Source organism: Miniopterus schreibersii (assembly GCF_964146895.1).
Source record: "Miniopterus schreibersii genome assembly, chromosome: 5".
Taxonomy (NCBI): domain Eukaryota; kingdom Metazoa; phylum Chordata; class Mammalia; order Chiroptera; family Miniopteridae; genus Miniopterus; species Miniopterus schreibersii.
This window is the reverse complement of record NC_138106.1, coordinates 65338292-65358500: the sequence shown is the minus strand read 5'-3', so window position 1 is coordinate 65358500 and position 20209 is coordinate 65338292. Positions and strand designations below refer to the sequence as shown.

General features: G+C 38.2%; 1 protein-coding gene across 24 annotated transcripts in view; it reads left to right on the top strand.

Annotated features, from left to right (window-relative positions):
• ABI3BP (ABI family member 3 binding protein) overlaps positions 1-20209 on the top strand; it is a 213298-nt gene that overhangs the window by 123691 nt on the left and 69398 nt on the right. For 14 of the 24 annotated variants that reach the window (XM_081137863.1, XM_081137874.1, XM_081137860.1 and 11 more), the window contains 20 exons: positions 1231-1272; positions 2362-2406; positions 3054-3134; positions 3578-3625; positions 5081-5155; positions 5877-5924; positions 7402-7461; positions 8285-8401; positions 8712-8744; positions 9515-9598; positions 10687-10746; positions 11002-11085; positions 12265-12324; positions 13332-13391; positions 14214-14297; positions 15607-15666; positions 16705-16788; positions 17494-17553; positions 18324-18404; positions 19634-19690. The exons of 1 other annotated variant lie outside the window; for it this stretch is intronic. In XM_081137863.1, coding sequence (XP_080993989.1) covers positions 1231-1272; positions 2362-2406; positions 3054-3134; positions 3578-3625; positions 5081-5155; positions 5877-5924; positions 7402-7461; positions 8285-8401; positions 8712-8744; positions 9515-9598; positions 10687-10746; positions 11002-11085; positions 12265-12324; positions 13332-13391; positions 14214-14297; positions 15607-15666; positions 16705-16788; positions 17494-17553; positions 18324-18404; positions 19634-19690 — 1323 coding nt within the window. The remainder of the gene's footprint in view (positions 1-1230; positions 1273-2361; positions 2407-3053; positions 3135-3577; positions 3626-5080; positions 5156-5876; positions 5925-7401; positions 7462-8284; positions 8402-8711; positions 8745-9514; positions 9599-10686; positions 10747-11001; positions 11086-12264; positions 12325-13331; positions 13392-14213; positions 14298-15606; positions 15667-16704; positions 16789-17493; positions 17554-18323; positions 18405-19633; positions 19691-20209) is intronic. 9 more of the 24 variants (XM_081137871.1, XM_081137868.1, XM_081137876.1 and 6 more) reach the window with 8 other exon arrangements.

The window sequence follows — 20209 nt, the reverse complement described above, 5'->3', positions numbered from 1 at the left end:
AGTGGTGTAGTTATTTGCATGCCATTCAGAGTTTTTATGGGACATTTTTACATCTTAATCTATAACAGCTTAACATTGTCAATAGGGGAAGTCGTCAAACATATATTTGCTTTTAATAAACACTGACTTTTTCTTACATGCAGGTGAATTGGAAGCTTCACTGATAGGGGTCCATATCTGTGTGGTCTCAGTCTATCAGGAATTCAAAACTGCAGGTTTTTCTTTATAAAATTAAAAGGAGTATTCTTTAATCTTTGTAAAGGCTAAAAAGTGCTATGAGCAGTCCATTTGAGTTTTTCACTCTTGTAGAAGGCAACTTTGTAGAAATTAATACATGAATTACAACCTTGAAGTTTTGAAAGAATTTTTGTTGTTTGCTATTTTCAGATGTGGATGCTTTTGATATTTGTTATATTTCATGTGTTGATGCTGCTATATTTTTTCCTGTTCTCCTATAGAATCTGAAACATCAAGCCCCCTCTCGCGCTCGCGCTCACGCTCTCTCTCTCTCTCTCTCTCTCTCTCTCTCTCTCTCTGTGCCAATTTGAATGAAATTGGAGGTTTGTTATCTGTTAGAATATTTAAATAATATTGTTATTCAATTTATTCAGCATTTCATGAAATCCAGCACTGCTTTTTGACTTCTGTTGATTTACTAACCAAAATGGACTCAATTTCATGTGTAAACCAATTTGTTCAGCAACAAATGCTACTAAATATGGAGAACAGCATAGGAACACTTTTTCCCCTTTTAGACCATACGTTCATTTTTCATAAAATATCATCAGATCCAGCCAGGCTGAGCATCATCCCAAACTAACAGAACTCAGACACACTTGCAGGTCTAACGGGTCTGCTGCCCATTTCCACTGGATGAACCTGACCGTCTTGCATGAAAGCAAATAGCAGGTGGGCAGGAGCTCCAAGCAACCTTTGCGAGGCTGCCCTGACCACCTGTTAATGGACTATCTCCTCAAGCACTAGAAGTGGTTTTTAGAATATTGGATAGTAGAGAAAGTAGCTAAAAATCTACAAAAAATTAGAAATCTTAATTCTTACTGTTTTTGTAGTTTGCAGAAAGGATGTGGGGTATTGAGCTTTTCTGTTGTTAAGCCAGTAGAACCTGATTGCTCATCAATGAGAGAATACTTTTTATACTAAAGGACATTTAGTTTTATCTTAGATGGTGCCCTTCAGTATTACCTTTGATAATACTTGCTTTTATTGCAGCCCCGGAACCTCAGATTCCAACGCCATCACAGTCAACCATAGGTAATGAAACTTCCTTTAGCTAGTGAAAAATTCTCTCTCTTTTTTACACTTTTTCTTCAACTTTATCCCTAACTTTGGCTTTTTTAAAAATTAATTTCACCCTCGCCGGTGTGGCTCAGTTGGTTGGGCACCCTCCCAGGCCCATGCCCATGCCCCAAGGGTGCCCGCTGCATGCCAGGTCAGGGCACATCCCTCATCTCCGGCAGGGGCCTGCAGGAGGCAGCCAATTGATGTTTCTCACATGATCTCTCTCTCCCTCTCCTTTCCTCACTCTCTAAAAACCAATTATAAAAAATATTTTAAAAAGAGATTTAAAAGAAATAAGAATTTCATTTCTTCATTGTTCTTCAGATCTTTTGTTCAGCCATTTTTGCCAGAAGGTAAACTCTCTGCCTATGCTCAGTGAAGTAGAGGTTCTGGGACAGCATGAAAGCCACACTGATTTGGATTTGACACATTCTTGTTTTCAAATTTTGTTTTATTTTATCTTATATGCTTTATTGTCCCTCCTTATTTTTGAGGAATGTGTCCCGAGCTGCTTTTAACCTGGCAGAGGACCGTGGCTTCCCTAGGACGTACTTGCGCTTTCACACTTGGAGATGTTTTTCTTCCTTTCAAAACTCCAACACTTGCAGATTTTCTTGAAAAACATTATGTTCTTTCCAGATCTAAATATCCTGATGTGTCAGTAGGAAATTCATTAGAAGACAGAAGTATAACATCTAACCCCAATCTTTATAGCTGCTTTTTCTTCAAGAGAGCAATAATGTGTTCTGCTGGTGCCGTCTTAGCCAATTACCCATATTTTCCTTCATAACACGAACTGTTGGTTACTTTATTGCATTCACATATTCCAAATAAGAATCATACCTTTTTCTTTCCATTTCTCTTTCCAAACTTAACTGACTGGCTATATTTTTGTTCATTTTGTCTAAAAAACACAGGGATCAATTTAAATAAAAGTGGATAAAAGTTTCATCGTTTATATTTGCTCAACTTAGTAATTAAAAATTAAGCATTTTTCATATTTAAATAGATTTCATCATTTTTCCTTTTATTTTGATTCCTTCTTGATGGTGTTTCATGCAGTCTTAGAACCTGGAACACTGGGAACCAAAACTTCAACAACATTAGGTAATGCAGTTATTGAGTGAGTGACCTTTGTTTTCTCTTTTTCTGATTGCTGGTATCTTTATTAGCAGCTCACATTAATGGATTAATCCACTAATATTCATTTGTGTGTGTGTGTGTGTTCTCTGTTCTTCCAGAGAAAAAATTTTAATCTATAGTTTTACAAACTATTCTCATTTTTAAAGTTTACCTTCCCTGAAATAATTTCTGAATTCAAAGCCTTTTAACACATCTCTCTGATATGCAGATTTTTTTAATGTTAAGTGCAAAACTTTTCCTTTTGAATTGTAGGCCAAATAAATTTTAATTTTTATCCCTAGTGGCTTTTTAGAAGTAACTTTTCTCATGTTCCTGTTGAACAAGTACTTCCAAAATTTTTATGAGACTGTCTTCTCTATGTGCTACACAGAGTTCTGGGTTTTTCATCTCAAAATGGAAGGATAGGGGATCTCTTGAACAGTGATTGTTTATAAATCTTTGACCAAAAATATATTATATTATTGAAGACTTCACTTAACTGGATAAATAATGATAGAAAGTTGCAAGACAGAAGAGTACATATCCACACTAAATCAAAGAGCTTAAATGTGCTTCTAAGATATATGTGGTAGTATTTGTCCTGTATTAACTAGCTAATTTTCTTTCTTCAGCTCCACCAAAGACCAAACAACCACGTCGTCGCCCCCGCCCTAAAACCACACGTAGTCCAGATGTGCCCAAGTCCAAACCTGGTAAATGTGATGTTCAGGGTTTCAATTAACACGGAAAGTAGAATATGATAGCTTGTGGTATAGTAGCTACCTACTACCTAAATTGCTGGACTTTAGGAACCACTGAAGTTGATTTCTATATTTAAGCATCTATACTTACTTTCCATATTCATGTTATATGAATATATATTTATATTTTCATTTACAGATGCACACCAGTGAGCTGACTCACTAAGTGTATTATTAAAGTAGGGCAGCCTAAAATCTTACATAGGATGTGTATTTGTGGCAGATGAGCTGAGGGAAAGCAGCAGGGAGGAAAGGAGGGAATGGGGGAGAATAAAAGGGGAAATCACACTGGGGAAAAAAAGCACACAGTTTAAGTAAATATTGAGGAGTAATGTTTCCTTCCTCAAGAGGCCACGTCTTGATATAATTAGTGTTTTTGGTTTTTGCTTCTATAGCTCTACAACCTGCTACAGTACACCAGGAGCTCTGGGTGCCCACAGTCGGTAATTCTCCTCTCCAGCTGCTCTCACATTACTTTTGCTTTTCCTACTCTCCACCCAGGCATGCCTGCATTTCTGCCACACCACCACCTTTCGTTCCATGCGCCCCCTCAATTTCCTATCTGGGTCTGAAGAGCCCGAAGATAGGAGACTTCTAGAAGAACCCCTGTGTGCTTATTTAAGGAAGGTCTAGTCTTGGACGCAACTTCCTGGTTCCCACTAACCCTCTTTCCATCACGCGCGTCCTTGTGTCGAGACCATCTGCCCTTTCGCAGGCAGGGGCCTCTGTGCTCATCCTAGACTTGACAGACGGCAACATTGTTCTCCAGAGCCATGGTCATCATTTCATTGACTTACTCATTCAACCTGTATGACTTTCTCCCCTTTAATAAGCTGCATGAAATAATGGCTGCTTCAGATGTTTCGTTTCTTTGAAAAAATGTTTTTGAGTGTGTTTTGATAACTAGAAGCACTGTCTAGGGTCCAATATAAAAATAGGATGGTCTTTGTACCTTGAGACCATTAGAAGTCCCAAGCTGGTTTTATTGTTTTTAATACTAATGCTGTTTGATAATTATTTCAGTGTAAGTTCTCAGCATTCACAATAAATCTGTTGCTGTTTTACTCTAGGAAATTCCAGAAATCAGTAGCCATGTAACATTGTGTATAATTTCAAGTGTTAAGGATTATTTTCCAGGTCTCCTACTAAGCAAGTTTCAATTTTCTACCTTATTGCTTTTATACTGAAAAAAAATCAATTTAATAGAACTATTATAGTTATCATGTTTGAAATTACTTATGTAGAAAAAACTCTTATTACAGTTCCCATTACTTTTGCTCAAAGACATATTTTGAGCCTTTCTTGAAGAGTTTTTCCTTTTGGAAACATAAGGAGAAATGGATACATGTCCTGCCCTTCCCACACCCGGGAGTTAATTTTGTTATATTTTCACTGAATTTGTATGGTATCTTGCTCAAGCATATGTGTCCTTAATTCTGACAGTTACAGCCATGACCACTATGCTATTTTTTTTTTAATATGTCTGTTGATTTCAGAGGGAGAAAGGGAGAGGGAGAGAGATAGAAACATCAATGATGAGAGAGTCATTGATCGGCTGCCTCCTGCACACCCCCAACTGGGGATCGAGCCCAACCCGGGCATGTGCCCTGACCGGGAATCGAACCTCAATCTCCTGGATTGTAGTTTGACGCTCAACCACTGAGCCATGCCAGCTGGGTCATCATGCTAATTTTAATGCCTTTTTCTTTAGCATCAAAACCATCCCAAAGACCTAAAACTACACACTGACCAGACGTACCTCAAATCCAGCCTGGTAAATTTATCAAGGCAAATTTCAGTGCCTTGACCTATAACTAGGAAAACATTGTGTAAGTAATCTTAATCTTGCCCTTCACAGCTCTGCTATGACACTAATTACAGCACCTTTCTTCCTTCAGATTCAAAACCACCAAAGCAATTACTTCCTAAACCCCAAATCACAGCAAAACCCGATATGCCGTCAACTAAATCCGGTAAACATAATTTCCGCTTTAGTTTAAGAAGCTCTTTCTTTGGGAATGTTGCTGAAAATGTTTACAATTTGTTATATCACATAAAACAGAGAAACCCAAGTACAGAACCATGATTTTGTTCATTGTCATCTCAAAATAGTCACACTGATATTTTAACTGTTCAAGGAAGAAATCAATGTGTGGGAAATCAGTAAATTTTTCAACCAATACTGACAGATTCCATTTTCTTAAAGAACTTTTTAGGTTTTGTTTTCTGAATTGGGGTTTGTAATGAATAGGTGCCTGGTTTTTCTGTATCAGGAGCATTTCTGAAAGCGATTTGAGCAGCCACCCCTGGGCAGCACTTGGGAGCCTGACACTGTGTCCTTCCTTTATGGGCACATAATCAGAGCAGGGCCTCCTCTAAAATACCTTATTGACATCTTAAACAGTAACTACTTACTAAGCAATTTCCTGCCAAATAAGGAGATATTTATATAACAGTTCTGAAAAATTCCACTGTTTTGCAATTGAAATTTTCTCCTAAGATTCCAATTAGTATAAAATTCTAACTTACTAAGAGAGAATCTCTCATTATAAATAAGCCTTTCAAGAAGAAAGCAATTTATATCAATTTAGAATAAACCAGGTTCTGTAGTCTGTGAATTAAGCATCAGCGAGCACCTAAAAATTTAGACTTACTGCTTTTATTATTTATGTCTGTTTATTTTTTATGATGCAGTGTTTGAGCCCGTTACATTTGAGGCCGAAGCTCCCTCCATAACCATAGGTAATGATGGGCGTCTTCCTTCTTGGTCAGTGTTTCTCTGGGCTTGCCCCTCTCATCTCTGTCATTGTCTGTACTCCCTCGGGTAAACAATCTTTCACCATCTTTTTCATTCATTTCCAGCATTGTTAGGATCTTTTTAACATTATTAGGCTGTCTTACATCTACTGCTCAGCTTAACCCTGAATCACTTTCTTCGGTCACCTTCGGAGACATTCAGGTTGCTTCCAGCACTTGATGCTGTCAAGAATCACGGGTGTTCTCTCCGTCCATCCTTCAGACCAGGCAATTTTTGAGATCTCTGTTTTTATGTGTATAATTTATGGGTGTGGGAGAGGAGTAGTGAAAAAGCTGATTGGGGCGTGATACAAACATAATTGTTTCTTTCTTGAAAAATCTCTTGCTTCCTTGATTTCATACTATCCAAGCGCAACTTGAACGAATGTCAGTTTTCTGTTGACAAATTCATCTTATGAAGCTGGATTCCAAACAAAATAGGGAACCCCCTTTTCTGTTTGAAGGCAGTTGGGTTGAATATTGTTTTCATCTTGCCCTCGCTTTCTCCCCCTCTTTTCTCTGCCATGTTTTCCATTATTTCAGAAGATGTCCTCAGATGTGGCTTAATCTGAGTCTGTGCTGTGTGTCTTGGGCAGTCAGTGAAAGGCAATTTTCATATAATTGCTTATAGGGGTTTTGGTGATAAAAATATTATAATGTTACATTTAATCTTCTGAATTTAATGAAAAATAGAGACACTCATTTAAAATAACTAAGGAGTTAATAAATCTTAATTTCATCTCTATGCATAATTTAATTGTTGCAGAATACTATAGAATTTTAGGAATCCTCTTTAGCCAGAGAAAAAGTTGAATTATTGCTTTTCAGACTTTTTTCTTAATCATCTCTGTTTCCCACTTGAATAATTATCTCCTAATTATCCACTTGAAATAAATGAATAAATAAAAAACAGTAAGAAGGAGTATCACATTGATTCTGGAGGAAGGCAAATTTTTATCTCTTGCATAACTGTCACAGATCTCTGATAAACAGACTGATTATGATTTTTAAAAATTCTCACCACCACCACCATTCCTCAAAACAAATAATAATGGTGGTAAAAGGTTTTCAGATACAAACGGAGGCGTCTCTAATTTTCAGAGTAATTTAACATACATATCAGACAACTAATTGTCTGATTTTTTTGGATCCAAGTTTCCAATATCGTTGGAATCAGGTAATTAAACACAGAAAGAAAAGGCTTTTCATTGGCCCAATAGAAATGCAAAGTTCAAAGAGTATGGCTATTTTGTGGGACAAATGGATACCACAGTACAGCCAAGTTACTAGAGAACAAATACTATTTTTCCAGAGTCCACAGCTGCTTTTTAAACAGTACAGAGTTAAAATTTATTTTCAAGGTAATTTTGTCTTTTGCTATGTTTCTTAAACCTCCATTGCTTATTGTATTGCTTTTGGTCAGTTCCTGCCACAGACATTGAACCTGTAACTCTGAGAACTGAGGCTCCTTGGACAACCCTAGGTAATGACCTTTTACGTCTTTATTTGAGCAAGTGCTTTTTCTGCTCATTGCGCAGGCTGTTCCATTACTGTCTTGGGCAAGGGCTTTTCCCCTTCCTAAGGTTTCCTCATCATCCTCTCTTGTCTCTCAGCTAGCTTCTTTGCTTGGACTGTACTGATGTCTAAAACAAGTTACTTGGTTAGAATAGAAGCCTGTTTGCAGCTAGTGCAGAGCATCCCCCATACTACTCAGCTTTACTACTACTTTACAGAGCCTGTGCTTCTGCTCAGTGTTCGGTGGTAAAGCTGAATTTCAAATGCACTTAGGAGGGTCTGCCCCATAAACATCATTTATAACTCTGTGTGCAACAAGAGAAAGTTATTTTAAGATATGCAGAGCATTTTTGTTGTCTACCAAGGATTTTAAGAAATCAGATGTACTTTTTCTAATAATGTTTAATAATGTTTAATGAGATGTATGCCTGACTGAAGTATCTGAAGTATTATCTAAATACAGTCTCCCAAAAGTGAGTCTGGGTCACTCTCTAAACATACATGTTACACTTTTGACTTCCCTTGGGTCAGGGTCATCTTTGAAAATCTGACACTAGCAATAATAACACTTTCAGATTATTCTAATAATGTGTAGTTTTTTTTCAAAAGAGCTATTAGGAGATCCCCCCAAAAACATTTTTTTTTGCATATGGATGACAAAATTTTGAAATAAAGAGATCAATTTCTCCAGATTCAAGAAAATCTAGCAAATTTTAGAAAACCTAGTGCCATCTTTAAATCATTTTTTTAGTTTCTAAAGTCAATGATAATAACCAGTTTTCTTTCTTCAGCTCCAAAAACATCAAAACGACCAAGAACACGTCCTTCACATCCCAAACGTCCAAAAGGTCCCAAACATCCCAAACGCAAAACCACGCCAACCCCAGAGGCACCTCAGACCGCACTAGGTAAATATATGGTTCCTGGTGCCTGTGGAACTTCGTCGGATGTGATACTGGGGTGACAAGTTAACTTGCCACGTAGTAACCACTGTGACTCTTAAGGGTGAAGGTCCTAGTCAATACCCGTGGCTTCCTTACCCTGCTTGGTATTTTCTTGGTACATGTGTATTTTGGTTTTTTTATTTGCTTCTCTGACCATTGAATTACATTTTTCTCTGTGATTCTGGCGAAGTTCATTTTCAAGAGGATTTGATGACTTTTCTCATGTGCTTAGCATTTCTTTTTTTAAATTACTTTTGACTGTTTCTTGCTACAGAAATTGAACCTGTCACTCCTGGGACACCTTTAGGTAATGATTCTTTATGTCCTTCAGCGAGAGCTTTTTCATATTCGTTGTCCAGCTTATCTATGGTGCTATATGCATGATGCTGTCATAGTTTGTCATCCTATGACTGTACTCATCTTAAAACCTAAAAGGCTTTCTTTCTAACAGAAAGGGGTATGGGCTTAATTCAGGACAGCTGTCTCCTCCACGTCCCAGCTTGAAATTGCACCTCTATTTAAACAGGCCCCAATGTGATTATCTCCATCTCCCTTATTTAGACCACCAGAACAGTATCAATTATAATACCACGAAGTTTCTCCAAGTACCTCACTTTCTACATTTCAAGTTTTACATACCTTTTTGTCTTCACTTTGTTGATGTTTCAACAAATTTTGTGTACTATATTCTAGTAAATTACCAAGTGGGAATTTTCCCCAAGCCTAGTCATTTTCAATTATTATAAGTGGATACTATAGGGTGGTTTGAACTTCTCTCTTACCATTATAGTTTAGCAGTGATTTGTAATCAGTTTTGGATTAAGGACTTTTCAAGAAAACCAGAGTTCCTCAGTTTTATTTCTTAAACATCATTGCTATGTAATTTTTAATCTCTGGAACACTCTTAATTACAAATGAAAACCTATTAATAGACTAAAGGAGAAAGTTCCAAACCAAAGCAACAAAGTTTTTTCTACTAAAGAAACTCTGACAAGGTTTAGAAAGCTTAGAGCTATGTTTTATCAGAGCTTTATCAGGCCATCGACACTGTATTAATACTGAATCTTCTTTCTTCAGCTCCAAGAAAAACAAAGAAGCCCCGTCGCCTACGTCCCAAACCTAAAACCACACCCCATGCAGAAGTGCCTCAGATGCCACTGGGTAAATATGTGGTTTCTGGTTTAAGGACTCCAAGTAGCCTACCCCAGTCGGGACCCTAAATTCTATGCACATATTGGTACATGCCCCATATATCTGTTAAGAGTCAAAGTACCGGTTAGGACATGAGCTATCTAAGTACCTGGTGCTTCCTGTGTGGGAATCTTCTCCATCAATGTTCCTTTTACTAACTTTTCTTATTATTTGATTCCATTCATGTCTTAACGATAAAGCTTGCTCAGTAAAGTCCTGAGCCTACATAATCAATTCAACTACTTTTATTAATCCCTTCTCAATCCCCATAACTATATTAGCAGCTGTGAGATACATCAGAAGTAGGAAGTATGTTTTATTTCCCAGTTTGTACTATAGTTGTAAACAAAAGCTGTTTCTGCATAAACAAGTAGGAAATAACTTAAGGCAGCATGTTTATATGAATGTAAAATAAGTTCCCAAATGGCACTGTTGCTATGTGCTAGGGGAGTGGTAAATATCTGGAGCAGGAGAAACTCCAGGATAATTAGAAAGAAATCAATAGAGAACTTGGACTAGTGGAGGACAAGCAGGGAATGTGTGGAAGCTGGCACCCGAGACAGAGGATGACTTGTCGATGCCCTCCTGTTAAATGGGCTCATAGGATGAATTAAAGGGGAGTCTGGGATGTCTACTCAAGAGCTTAAATTTGATCCAGTGGGCTTTAGTGATCCTTTTTCTGCACCAAAGCATGCTTTTTCTATTCTTAGCCCTGAAGATGCTTAGTCTGATACGATATCACAGAGGTGGTTCCTCACCTCAGATAGTAAATGCCATTGTTTTCGCTGAGGATTGGTCTCTTAGTATAGTCTCAGCTTCCTTGGGCTATCTGTTGTATGTGTGGTAGGCAGACCCTAGGGTGACCCCCTGCGCCCCACCCCACTTCACCTCCCACCCCCTAGTTCCTGCCTCTTGGTGTTGAAGCTTTTCTGTAATTCACCTTTTCCCTCTCCCCCCCCCCCCCCCTTAGAAGCCTTACTTTTACTGGCAAGATGAATTTTCTGACATCTCACTCATTCATAAAAATCTCTTTGGTTTCTTTTATTACTTTTGATCAGTTCCTGCCACAATCTTTGAACCAGTTGTTCCTAGAACCGAGGCTCCTGGGACGACACTAGGTAATGACACTCTGTGTTCATCAGCATCTGCTTTTCCTGCTCATTTCAGACCCATTTCATCGCCCTCCCAGCCACGGCTCCTCCCGCTTCACAGGACTTCTGTGTCATCCTCTACTGCCATCAATGACTTCTTAGTGTATTGAAGAGTGTTAAAACAACTTACTTGTTTTAAGAAAGCCAAGTATAACAAGCATAATCCTACTCACAGCTTCTGGAACTAAAGCACTCTTTTAACCAGAGGTTTTCTTCCTTTAGCTCCCAAAGTGCCTGAGCAAATTCATCATCCACGTCCCAAACCTAAGGCCACAGCAAGTCCTGAAGCACCTCAGGCCGAACTGGGTAAATGTGTAGATCCTGGGGGAGGAACCTGGCGGTGGGGCCCAGAGAAAGGGGGCGGCAAGTCAGGGCCGGCGGCTGCCTCCACTCCACAGCGGGCTTGAGCACACAACTGGAGAGGTCTTGGTGGAAGCCAGATTCCTCATACTTTGTGAATTGGCATCTTCTCTCTAAATGTCTATTTAATTGACTTCTTATTAGATTCTACTCATCCTTTAGATATTGAAATTGTATCCTGGACTGAAACAACTACAGAACGATGTGTGTTTGGGCAAATAGAAAATTATTTCTTGGTAACTATAAAAACTGTGTAAGTCACAGTGATGATCTAGGGCCAGATTTGGTGAATCTTTTCTATAAACAGCTAGATAGTAAATATTTGGGGGCTTTAGGGACTATATAGTCTTTGTTGCATATTTTTCTTTTTTCCTGTTACCCTTTTTTTTTTTTACACAATCTAAGGAAAGAAAAGCATTCTTTGCTCTCATGGGCTATTTGAAAACAAGCCATGGACAAGATCTGGCATAGGGGACATAGTTTATAGGGGCAGGGGGTGAAGCAGTAAGAAAGGAAGGGCATGTAGAAGCCAGTGAGAGGGGCAGAGGCTTCTCTGACCGATGCAGGCTGCCAGGCTTCTAAGTGCTGATCGCAGCATTTCACTGAGGTTGCTGCAGCTACATGGGCCCATAGGACCAGTCAAAAAGGGATCTTGAATGTTGGACTTAGGAGTTTGGATTTCATGTAAGAATTGTCAGGATCCGCAATGGTCCAGCTTTCCTGAAGCACTGGGCAGAGAGAGAGAGCCTGGCGTACCTCAGACCGAACGGCTGCCCCTTAACTGCTGCTCTCTCAAGTCCCCCGGTGGTCTCTTTCCAAAGATGAGTTTTCAGCAAGATGGGTATGGTCGACTTTGGTGCATTACTTAGGTTAGATTCATCATCAAAGTGAGGGAGAAACTTCAGAGGCACTTCACCGGAACAGTTACCTGAGTGCAAAGACAGTCTCTGAGTGATGCCTTGGTACCTGGGTGCAGAGATGCCGTATCCCTCAGGTCGGAAGGCTAATAGTGTTTGCTTTGTAGTCTAGACACATTACTTTGGTACAGTTCTTTTTGAAGTGAATGTTCTGAGATTATATAGATGTTTACCATTTCATTGCTTTATTATTATTATTTTTGGTCAGCTCCTGGTATAGTCCTTGAACCAGTTACTCCTATGGAAGAGGCCCCAGGGACAGCATTTGGTAATGCCACTTTCTGACCTTCAGCAAGTGCTTTTTTGTGTGTGTGCATTGTCAAACCCATTCCACTTTCTTGCCATTCAGTTACACTCTTCATCTTATGAGTTGCACATGCATAAAACAAGTTACCTCTTGTCCTTAAGAGAGCCATGCCTAAACTTAGTTTGGGATAGCTTGTTGCCCTGTAACTTACTTTAAAATTTTTTCATACCACCTAATGTTTTTAGATTAACCAGAGTGCTCTGTTAAGGTAAATTACAATATCTGTGGAAATGCCTGATTTTGATCTATACTAACCAGACTGAAATAGGAAAGTGTCATTATACACCCTTTGTACATCTACCTTTTTATCTGCCTGTTTTTCTGTTCGAGTAATATATTTTTTGTGAATTGTCTAACAGATAATGTGATCAAGGCCAATAAGTTAAAATAGCAAGCCCCATCCTTAGGGTTAATCTGACTCCCCCTTACTCTCCACCACAGTTTAGAAATGCTCCTTAACCTTTTTTAATGCAGTCAGGGAACTCAAGAATAATGTGAAAAATACCAATCTGACTCTCTGAATTAATAACTTCATTTTTATATCAATTTCCCTCTGCAGGCTGGAAGTCTTAAGATCAAAGTGTCAGCAGGTTTAATTTCCCCTGAGGCCTCTTCCCTTGGCTTGCAGATGGCCACTGTCTTGCAAGACCATGTCCTCACGTGGTCTTTTTTCGGTGCACAAGGGTCCCTCCTCTCTGTCTTCTTATAAGAACATTAGTCCTATTGAGTTAGGGTCCCACCCCTCATTTAACCTTAAATGCCTTTTTAAAGGCCCTATCTCCAAATATAGTCACAATGGGAGTTAAAGCGTCATATGAATTTTAGGGATACATAATTCAGTTCATAACTCCCTTCATCCAGAAATTTAAAAATATATATATTTTAGAGGTGATAGTACAATGGCAAGATTCATTTTGAAGTAAATGTTGTAGCTCTTGATACATTATTTTTAAAACTCTTTTATTCAGTTCCTGTTCCAGACTTTGAACCTGTTACTTTTACAACTGAGACCTCTGGGACAACATTAGGTAATAACTCCGTGCCATTTGCCAAGTGCTTTTGCAGTCCATTCCGCCTCCACTCCCATCTCATGGCTTTTCCTTTTTATGAGACAGCCTCCGTCATCAATATTCCATTGCCATTCAATCACTTCCTTCACCTGAAGAGTACTGAAGCCTCTTAAAAACAAGTTTCCTGTTGTTTTTATGAGAGCAGGCATGAGCTTAGTCCAAAACATTTACCTGTCATGTGGTGCATTTGAAACTGTCATGTCATCTTGTGCCTCTTTGAGCAGTGAGTGTTCTGTGTTAAAGCTGAGTTTAAAACAAATTGGGATCTATTTCTTAACTAGGCTGATTTTCAAAAACAGCTACTTTTATGTTCCTTTGCACATCTAAGTTTTTAGATTTTTAAAAAACTACTTGCATGTTATGTTGTTTCTTTCTTGGTGCTTTAAGTACTGATGTGTTTTATTACTAATTTGACAAATAAGGAATCTCCCAAATCTGAAATTACAAGCCTCTTCCTTAGCATGACCCTAACTTCCCCTCCCCTTGCACCAGTGGTGAGCCCTCCTTCTCAATCATTTTTCCCAATGAGAAAATACTCTGAGTACCTGATTACACATGCTCGTCTTCATGACTTGAATGAGTGATTCCACTATTTATATGAGTTTGCCCCCAAAGTGCCCTCAGTGATAAAAAGAAGACACATTGGCATAAAATGAGTAAAAATTTTAAACTACAGACAGTTTCCTGGAACTTTAGGAAATTTAACAGGTTTTGGAAACCCCTGACCCTTAGTATCAAGAGCATAAGATCTAGGGTAACACAAGGCTTTTCTTTCTTCAGCTACCAAAGCATCAAAAAGACCCCACCGTCCACATCCCAGAACTAAAACCACACCGAGCCCTCAAGTACCTCAGACCAAACCGGGTAAATGTGTGATTCTTGGTTTAAGGATGAGCCCTAGTAGCCTAGTGAGGACCCGAAGCAGTGCCAAGCTCTTATTTTCTCTAATCATGAGGTTGAGGCATAGTCAGTAATGTCACTTCTTCCCAGGTGTCAAGGAGAATATGACTGTGTGAGATACCATGGGTGCCAGAATATCTTATTATTTCTATGTGAGAACCTTCTTCGATATGCATTTAGTATATTTCTTACTATCAAATTTTATTCAAATCTTAAAACTTCTTTAGCAGAGTCAATATATTCAGTTCAAGTAAATAAACAAATTGTAAGCCCCTTGTATATTTCTGGACCAATATTGGCAACCGGGGGTGATAATGTCAGCTGTAGGAGACCTATTTTATTTCTCAAACAGTAAAGTTGAGTACATGTTTGCATGATACAAACACTAAATACTGATCTTGCAAACGAAAAGATCAAGGTGGATTGGACTTAGACCTTGGACCCACTACCGGGTTTGAATGAATTGAGGGAAAAGTGAACCAACAGAAGAAAGAACCAGACACGTGGGTGGGGTAGGGGTGGGTCAGCCGTGAAGGCGTCCAGTCTGCCTGAAACAGACTGTCCTACTTCTAGATAATCAAAACATGGCTGTTGTTGATGCTGCATTTAGAAGGGTCCATCTAGACAGAGTCGAAAGAGGATTTTGAGGACCTGACTCAGGAGCTTAGACTTGATACAGAGACATCAACTGTGACTCCACTTTTTCTGGGCTTAGGCGAGACATATGCTCTAAGTGTTACAGACTGAGTGACTATCTTTATTCTGCTCCCTTATGTGCCATGGTTTGGGGAGGGGACTCATCCTCTTTCCATAGGTGTGTTCTTGGCAAGATCAACATAGGCCACTTCAATGATTAATTTTTATATCTATTTCAAACTTATAAACCGTCTATTTATCCATGTTGACTTAAACATAGTTAAGTATTCATGTTCAGCTTCCATAGAAGTACAAGTTGATCAGATTTTTTAACAGTTTCTTTTCTAAGTGTATATTAGAAAATACACTTAGAGTTTTCCATACCAGTTAGAATATATTAGTTAAAACCTAGGAGAATTTCATGCTGGCTTTAAGATACTAAGCTAGTTCAAAGGCTAATCCTAAAACTGACTGTGAATGTAAGTTGGCCAAATCTTCAAAGAACAAACCCTTTTTCTTAGTTATTCTTTTCTTTGTTTCTTAGAAGGATTGTATAGAAGCATGATTGTTTGGGTGTGAATGTTCTAATTTTTCATGTATTTTAAAACTTCTTTGGTTTACTGTATTTTTTGGTCAGTTCCTGCTACAGTCCTTGAACCTGTCACTCTTAGACCAGAGGTCTCAGGAACAATATTAGGTAATGATACCCTGTGTTTTCAACAAGCTTTATCCTGATTATTGTAAAATCCAGAGTCTTATCTGGCTTCATGAGACAATAGTGTCATCCTTTGTGGTCATTCATTTACATTCTTCTTAAAATTATGAAAACTGTTTTTTATTGAATTTATTGGGGTGACATTAGTTAAGAAAATTATATAGGTTTCAAGTATACAATTCTACAATACATCATCTGTATATTATATTGTGTGTTCACCACCTTAAGCCAAGTCTCCTTCCATCACCACTTCCCCCCCTTTACCCTCTTCTACCTGCCCCCCCCCTTTGCTCTAGGAGTCGCTATGAGTCTTTCTAGAAGAGTGAAGAGATTAAGCAAAATTATGAAAACATTTTAAACAAATTACCTGTTGTTTTTAATAGAACCAGACATGCATGAACCACATGAGGATACTTATTTGCCATGTAACCTACTTGAAGCTGTGTCATGTCATTGTTCTGTTTAAGCAGTGTTTGTGATAAAACTGAGTTTCAAACATATCATGGTTCCCTACCTTATATCTAAGAAGATAAAGCCATCAACAGGGCCAAGAGGATCCATTATTGCATATCTACATTTCTAGGGTGTTTTTTTTCCTACTTGCATTGTATTTAGTTGTTTTGTTTCCATTTAGGTAATACTATGTTCTTATTTTAATAGTTATGTAAAAATATGCAATATGTCCCAAATTAAAAGATTAAATTACAAATCTCAGATCTAGTATGACCTTCATTATCCATTAAAATTTAGGAACAGTTCTTAACCTTTTTGTTGCCCAATCAAGTTGTCCTTTGAGACTTTGATTATAATTACTAATATTTTTTTAATTTAAAAGTATTTTTGTTTTCAAAGAATCTTGATAAAAGAAGATATAAGAGGACTATATATGATAAAAATCTCAAATGAAAAAGGCAAATATCTAACAAGTTATGAAAAATCTAGAGCCGTATTTTGACCTCCATTACCTTCCAGAGCCATAGAAATGTAGTTATGTAGTAACCCAAGAATTTCTTCCTTCAGCCTCCAAACCATCACAACGGACGCGTCGTCCATGTCCCAAACCAAAAACCACACCACGTCCAGAAACACCTGAGTCCAAACCAGGTAAACGTGTGTCCCTGGTTTAGAGTGCCAGCAGCCTAACCCAGCAGGGTCTCAGGAATAGTATTTGGAGCAGGGAAAGATAGATTAAGAGTAGAGCCTTGACCTCACCATAGTACATGAATGAGTAGAAAGATGGGGAGGAATAAAATCAGAAAGAGTAGATAAAAATAGAGATGAGCTGGAAGAAGTAGTCTGACCGCAATACTAGTGCAGAGGATGTCTAACTTCAAGGTGGCGTCAAAGCTTTTCTGGATCTAGATCCGTCCGTGGACTTTCATGGTGGCAAATCCTTAGGCACCTGATGGAACAGTTGAGATTTGATCCAGTAGACAGCAAGCTCTTCTCTGCCCATGAAGGCATGTTTTTTCTTTGCTTAGAATAGAGGGATACCCTATTTGATTCATCATGTGGAGGCCTCTGTGTGTTTCCAAAGATAAATTCTTAGCAATACTCACACATCCCACTTTGGCATATTAGTTAGAATCAGACAATCAAAGAAGGAGAAATAAGGAAATAAGTACCTGATTTAGGTAGAACCAAATTTTAAAAAAATAAACTGTATTCTTGTCTAGTTTAACAGTTTATAAAAGTTGCTATATAGTTCTAGAAACTATATTATACTAGTAAGATGCATTTTGAAGTAAATGTTTGTATTTTCTTTCATTTAAAATAATCATTTGGCTTATTTTTAATACTTTTGGTCAGTTTCTACTGCAGACTTTGAACCTGTTACATTCAGTACTGAGGCTTGGTTGACAACACAAGGTAATGGCTCATTGTGATCCTCAGTAAGTGCTTTTCCTTCTCATTGTTGGACTCATTCCATCCGCATCGTAGCTCCAGGTTCTTTTGCTTCTTCAGGCTACATCGTCATCCTTTGTTGTCACTCCATTATCTTCTTCATTGTAAAAGGATTGAAGATTCTCCTTCTTAAAACAAATTAGCCCTTGTTTTTTAGAAGGCCGTGCATGAACCTAACTCAAGTCATCTGTTATGCATGTAACCATCTGAAACTGTTGTCATTTTGTGCGTTTTTTTAACCAGTGTTTTGTTAAAGCTGGGTTTAAAAACCAATTCTCTTGACTTTAACAACTATTATGGTGTCCAGGAGTTTCTTTGTGGATTTAAAGGTCTACTTTTTTTTACACTGTGTGATATTTGTTCTTTGGTTGACATTTTAGTTAATTACATGGTCTTACCCAGTAAACTGTCAATGTTTGTAGGTGGGTATCACCCCACTGTATTTCAGCAGTGATTCTTACCTTCTATTCAGCCAGAAGAGTCCTACGAATGACTCTTCACTTCTTGAAATAACAACTTAATTTTATATGTGACTCATTTCCAAAGAACTTTCAATTGTAAAAGAAGACATACTATTATAATAGGGGTGAAAGTTTCAAATTTAAAAGCTAAAATGACACATTTCCTAAAATATAAAGTAATCTAATAAGTGTTAGGAAATACAGAGCCATGTGTGATGATCCAGAGCATCTGAACTACAGAGTCTGTAGTAACTGAAAGTTTTCTTTCTTCAGCTCCTAAACCATCAAAACGGACCCGTCGTCCACGCCCCAAACCTCAAACCACAACTACTGAGGCACCTCAAGCCAAACTGGGTAAATGTGGGTTTCTGGTTAAAGGACTGAGTCCTAGCAGCTTGGGGGAGTCTGATATTGATGCCCATGGTGGGAGTGATAGTCCATGTGAGCCCTCTGTAGGTGAAGGTACAAGGTTATCTGCTGCTGTTCCCACTGTTAAGAGGAAATCATGGCTGGGGCAGACCCATGTGGCAGCTGAATTCCTTGTGCTTTCTGCGTAAAGATCTCTTTTAATAGGGAATGTTGTTTTACTTTTTCTCATTTCATTATATTCTTCTATTAAAAACAAATGTCTTAAATAGGACCAAGCATTTTTAATTCAAGAAACAAACATTAAGTGCCTTCCATCCCCCTATAGCCACATCAACAGCTGTGAGGATCTCACAAAAGGAGGCAGCTTGTTTTTACTTCTCAGTCTGTAGTACAAAGTCAAACCCTGGCCCCAATATGAAACAGTCAAACATTGAACCAATGCAGTGAGTCTGTGCAAATCTAGCTTGTTTATTTCAGGGGCTGTAAACATCTTAAGCTTTAAGAGAGAAGTTTGTGAAGGACAGGAGTAAGGAGTGGAAAGAAGTTGGGTCTTAAAATCATGAAAATGAACAGAGGCAGAAAGATAGGGGATACAGAGGTCAACCAGAGGGCACAGGCTTCTGCAAAAAGGAGGCTCCTGCTTTCTGAGTAGTGATGATAGTGCTATGTTTGGAAGGGTCCATAAGAGCAGTTAAAGAAAAGTCCTTGAATGGAAGACTTCAGAAGTTTGGATCTGACCCTAGAAGCATCAGTGGTCTCTCCCACCTACATAGGATACCACATTTTTGTGATCAGAGAGGTGTTCTACTAGGCACCACACACTGAGTGAGGGTTTCTCATCCTGATCTGTTGAGTGCCTTTGCCTTAACTGAGGGTCCAGCCTATTTCCAAATAGGAGTGTTCAACAAAATGAACATGGTTCACTTGGCTTTATTCTTTGCTATGTCTTCTTTCAAACATAAACACTATTTTTGTATCTATGATTTAGACAGGCTGTTTTCTTGATAGTGTTGACTCTGTTGAGAGATTTACCAGATTTGTGTAGGCTATGACTATCTCCTAAAAGAACATTTACCTGGTGGCTATAGGGTGACCAAACAAGTATTTAATTTCAGAAAAAAAGTATAACTGCCTTACACCCATTGAAGCAATATTATACTTGTAAGATTTAATTTGCTGACATTCACAGTGTTTATTTCATTGCTTTTGATTAGTTCCTATTACAGATCTTGAGCCTGGTACTCCTAGAACTGAAGCTCCAGACATCGTAGGTAATGAGAACGTGTGTCCTTCAGATAATGCTTTTTCTAGTCATCCTCATACCATTGTAGCTGTAGGTTCTCCTGCATCTTAAAGCCATCTCAACATCCTCTGCTGTTAATCCATTACAGCCTTTATCTTGAAATTATGCTAAACTCTGTCATCTGTTGAATATAAGAGAACTGTGCATAAACTAATTTCAGGACATCAAACTGCCATGTAACTTCTCAACGTTGTGTCACATGATCACGTGCATTTGTTTAAACAACCTTGACTATTTTAAGCTTCATTTCAAGCATGAATTTCCATCCATCCCTTACAACTGCTTATGTCCCATCATTTGTGGAATATCATATTTCTTTGCTCATATTACTTTTTATTGTATTTTATAGTATTGGAATGCGTGATGATATTGGTGGATGTATTATTTCAATGAATAATGTTTTTAGTTAATTGTCAAATTGTTTAATGTGCTAAGTCTTGAAAGCTTAAATGATAGGCTTATAGATAGAGTAGGCTGACTCTTCTTT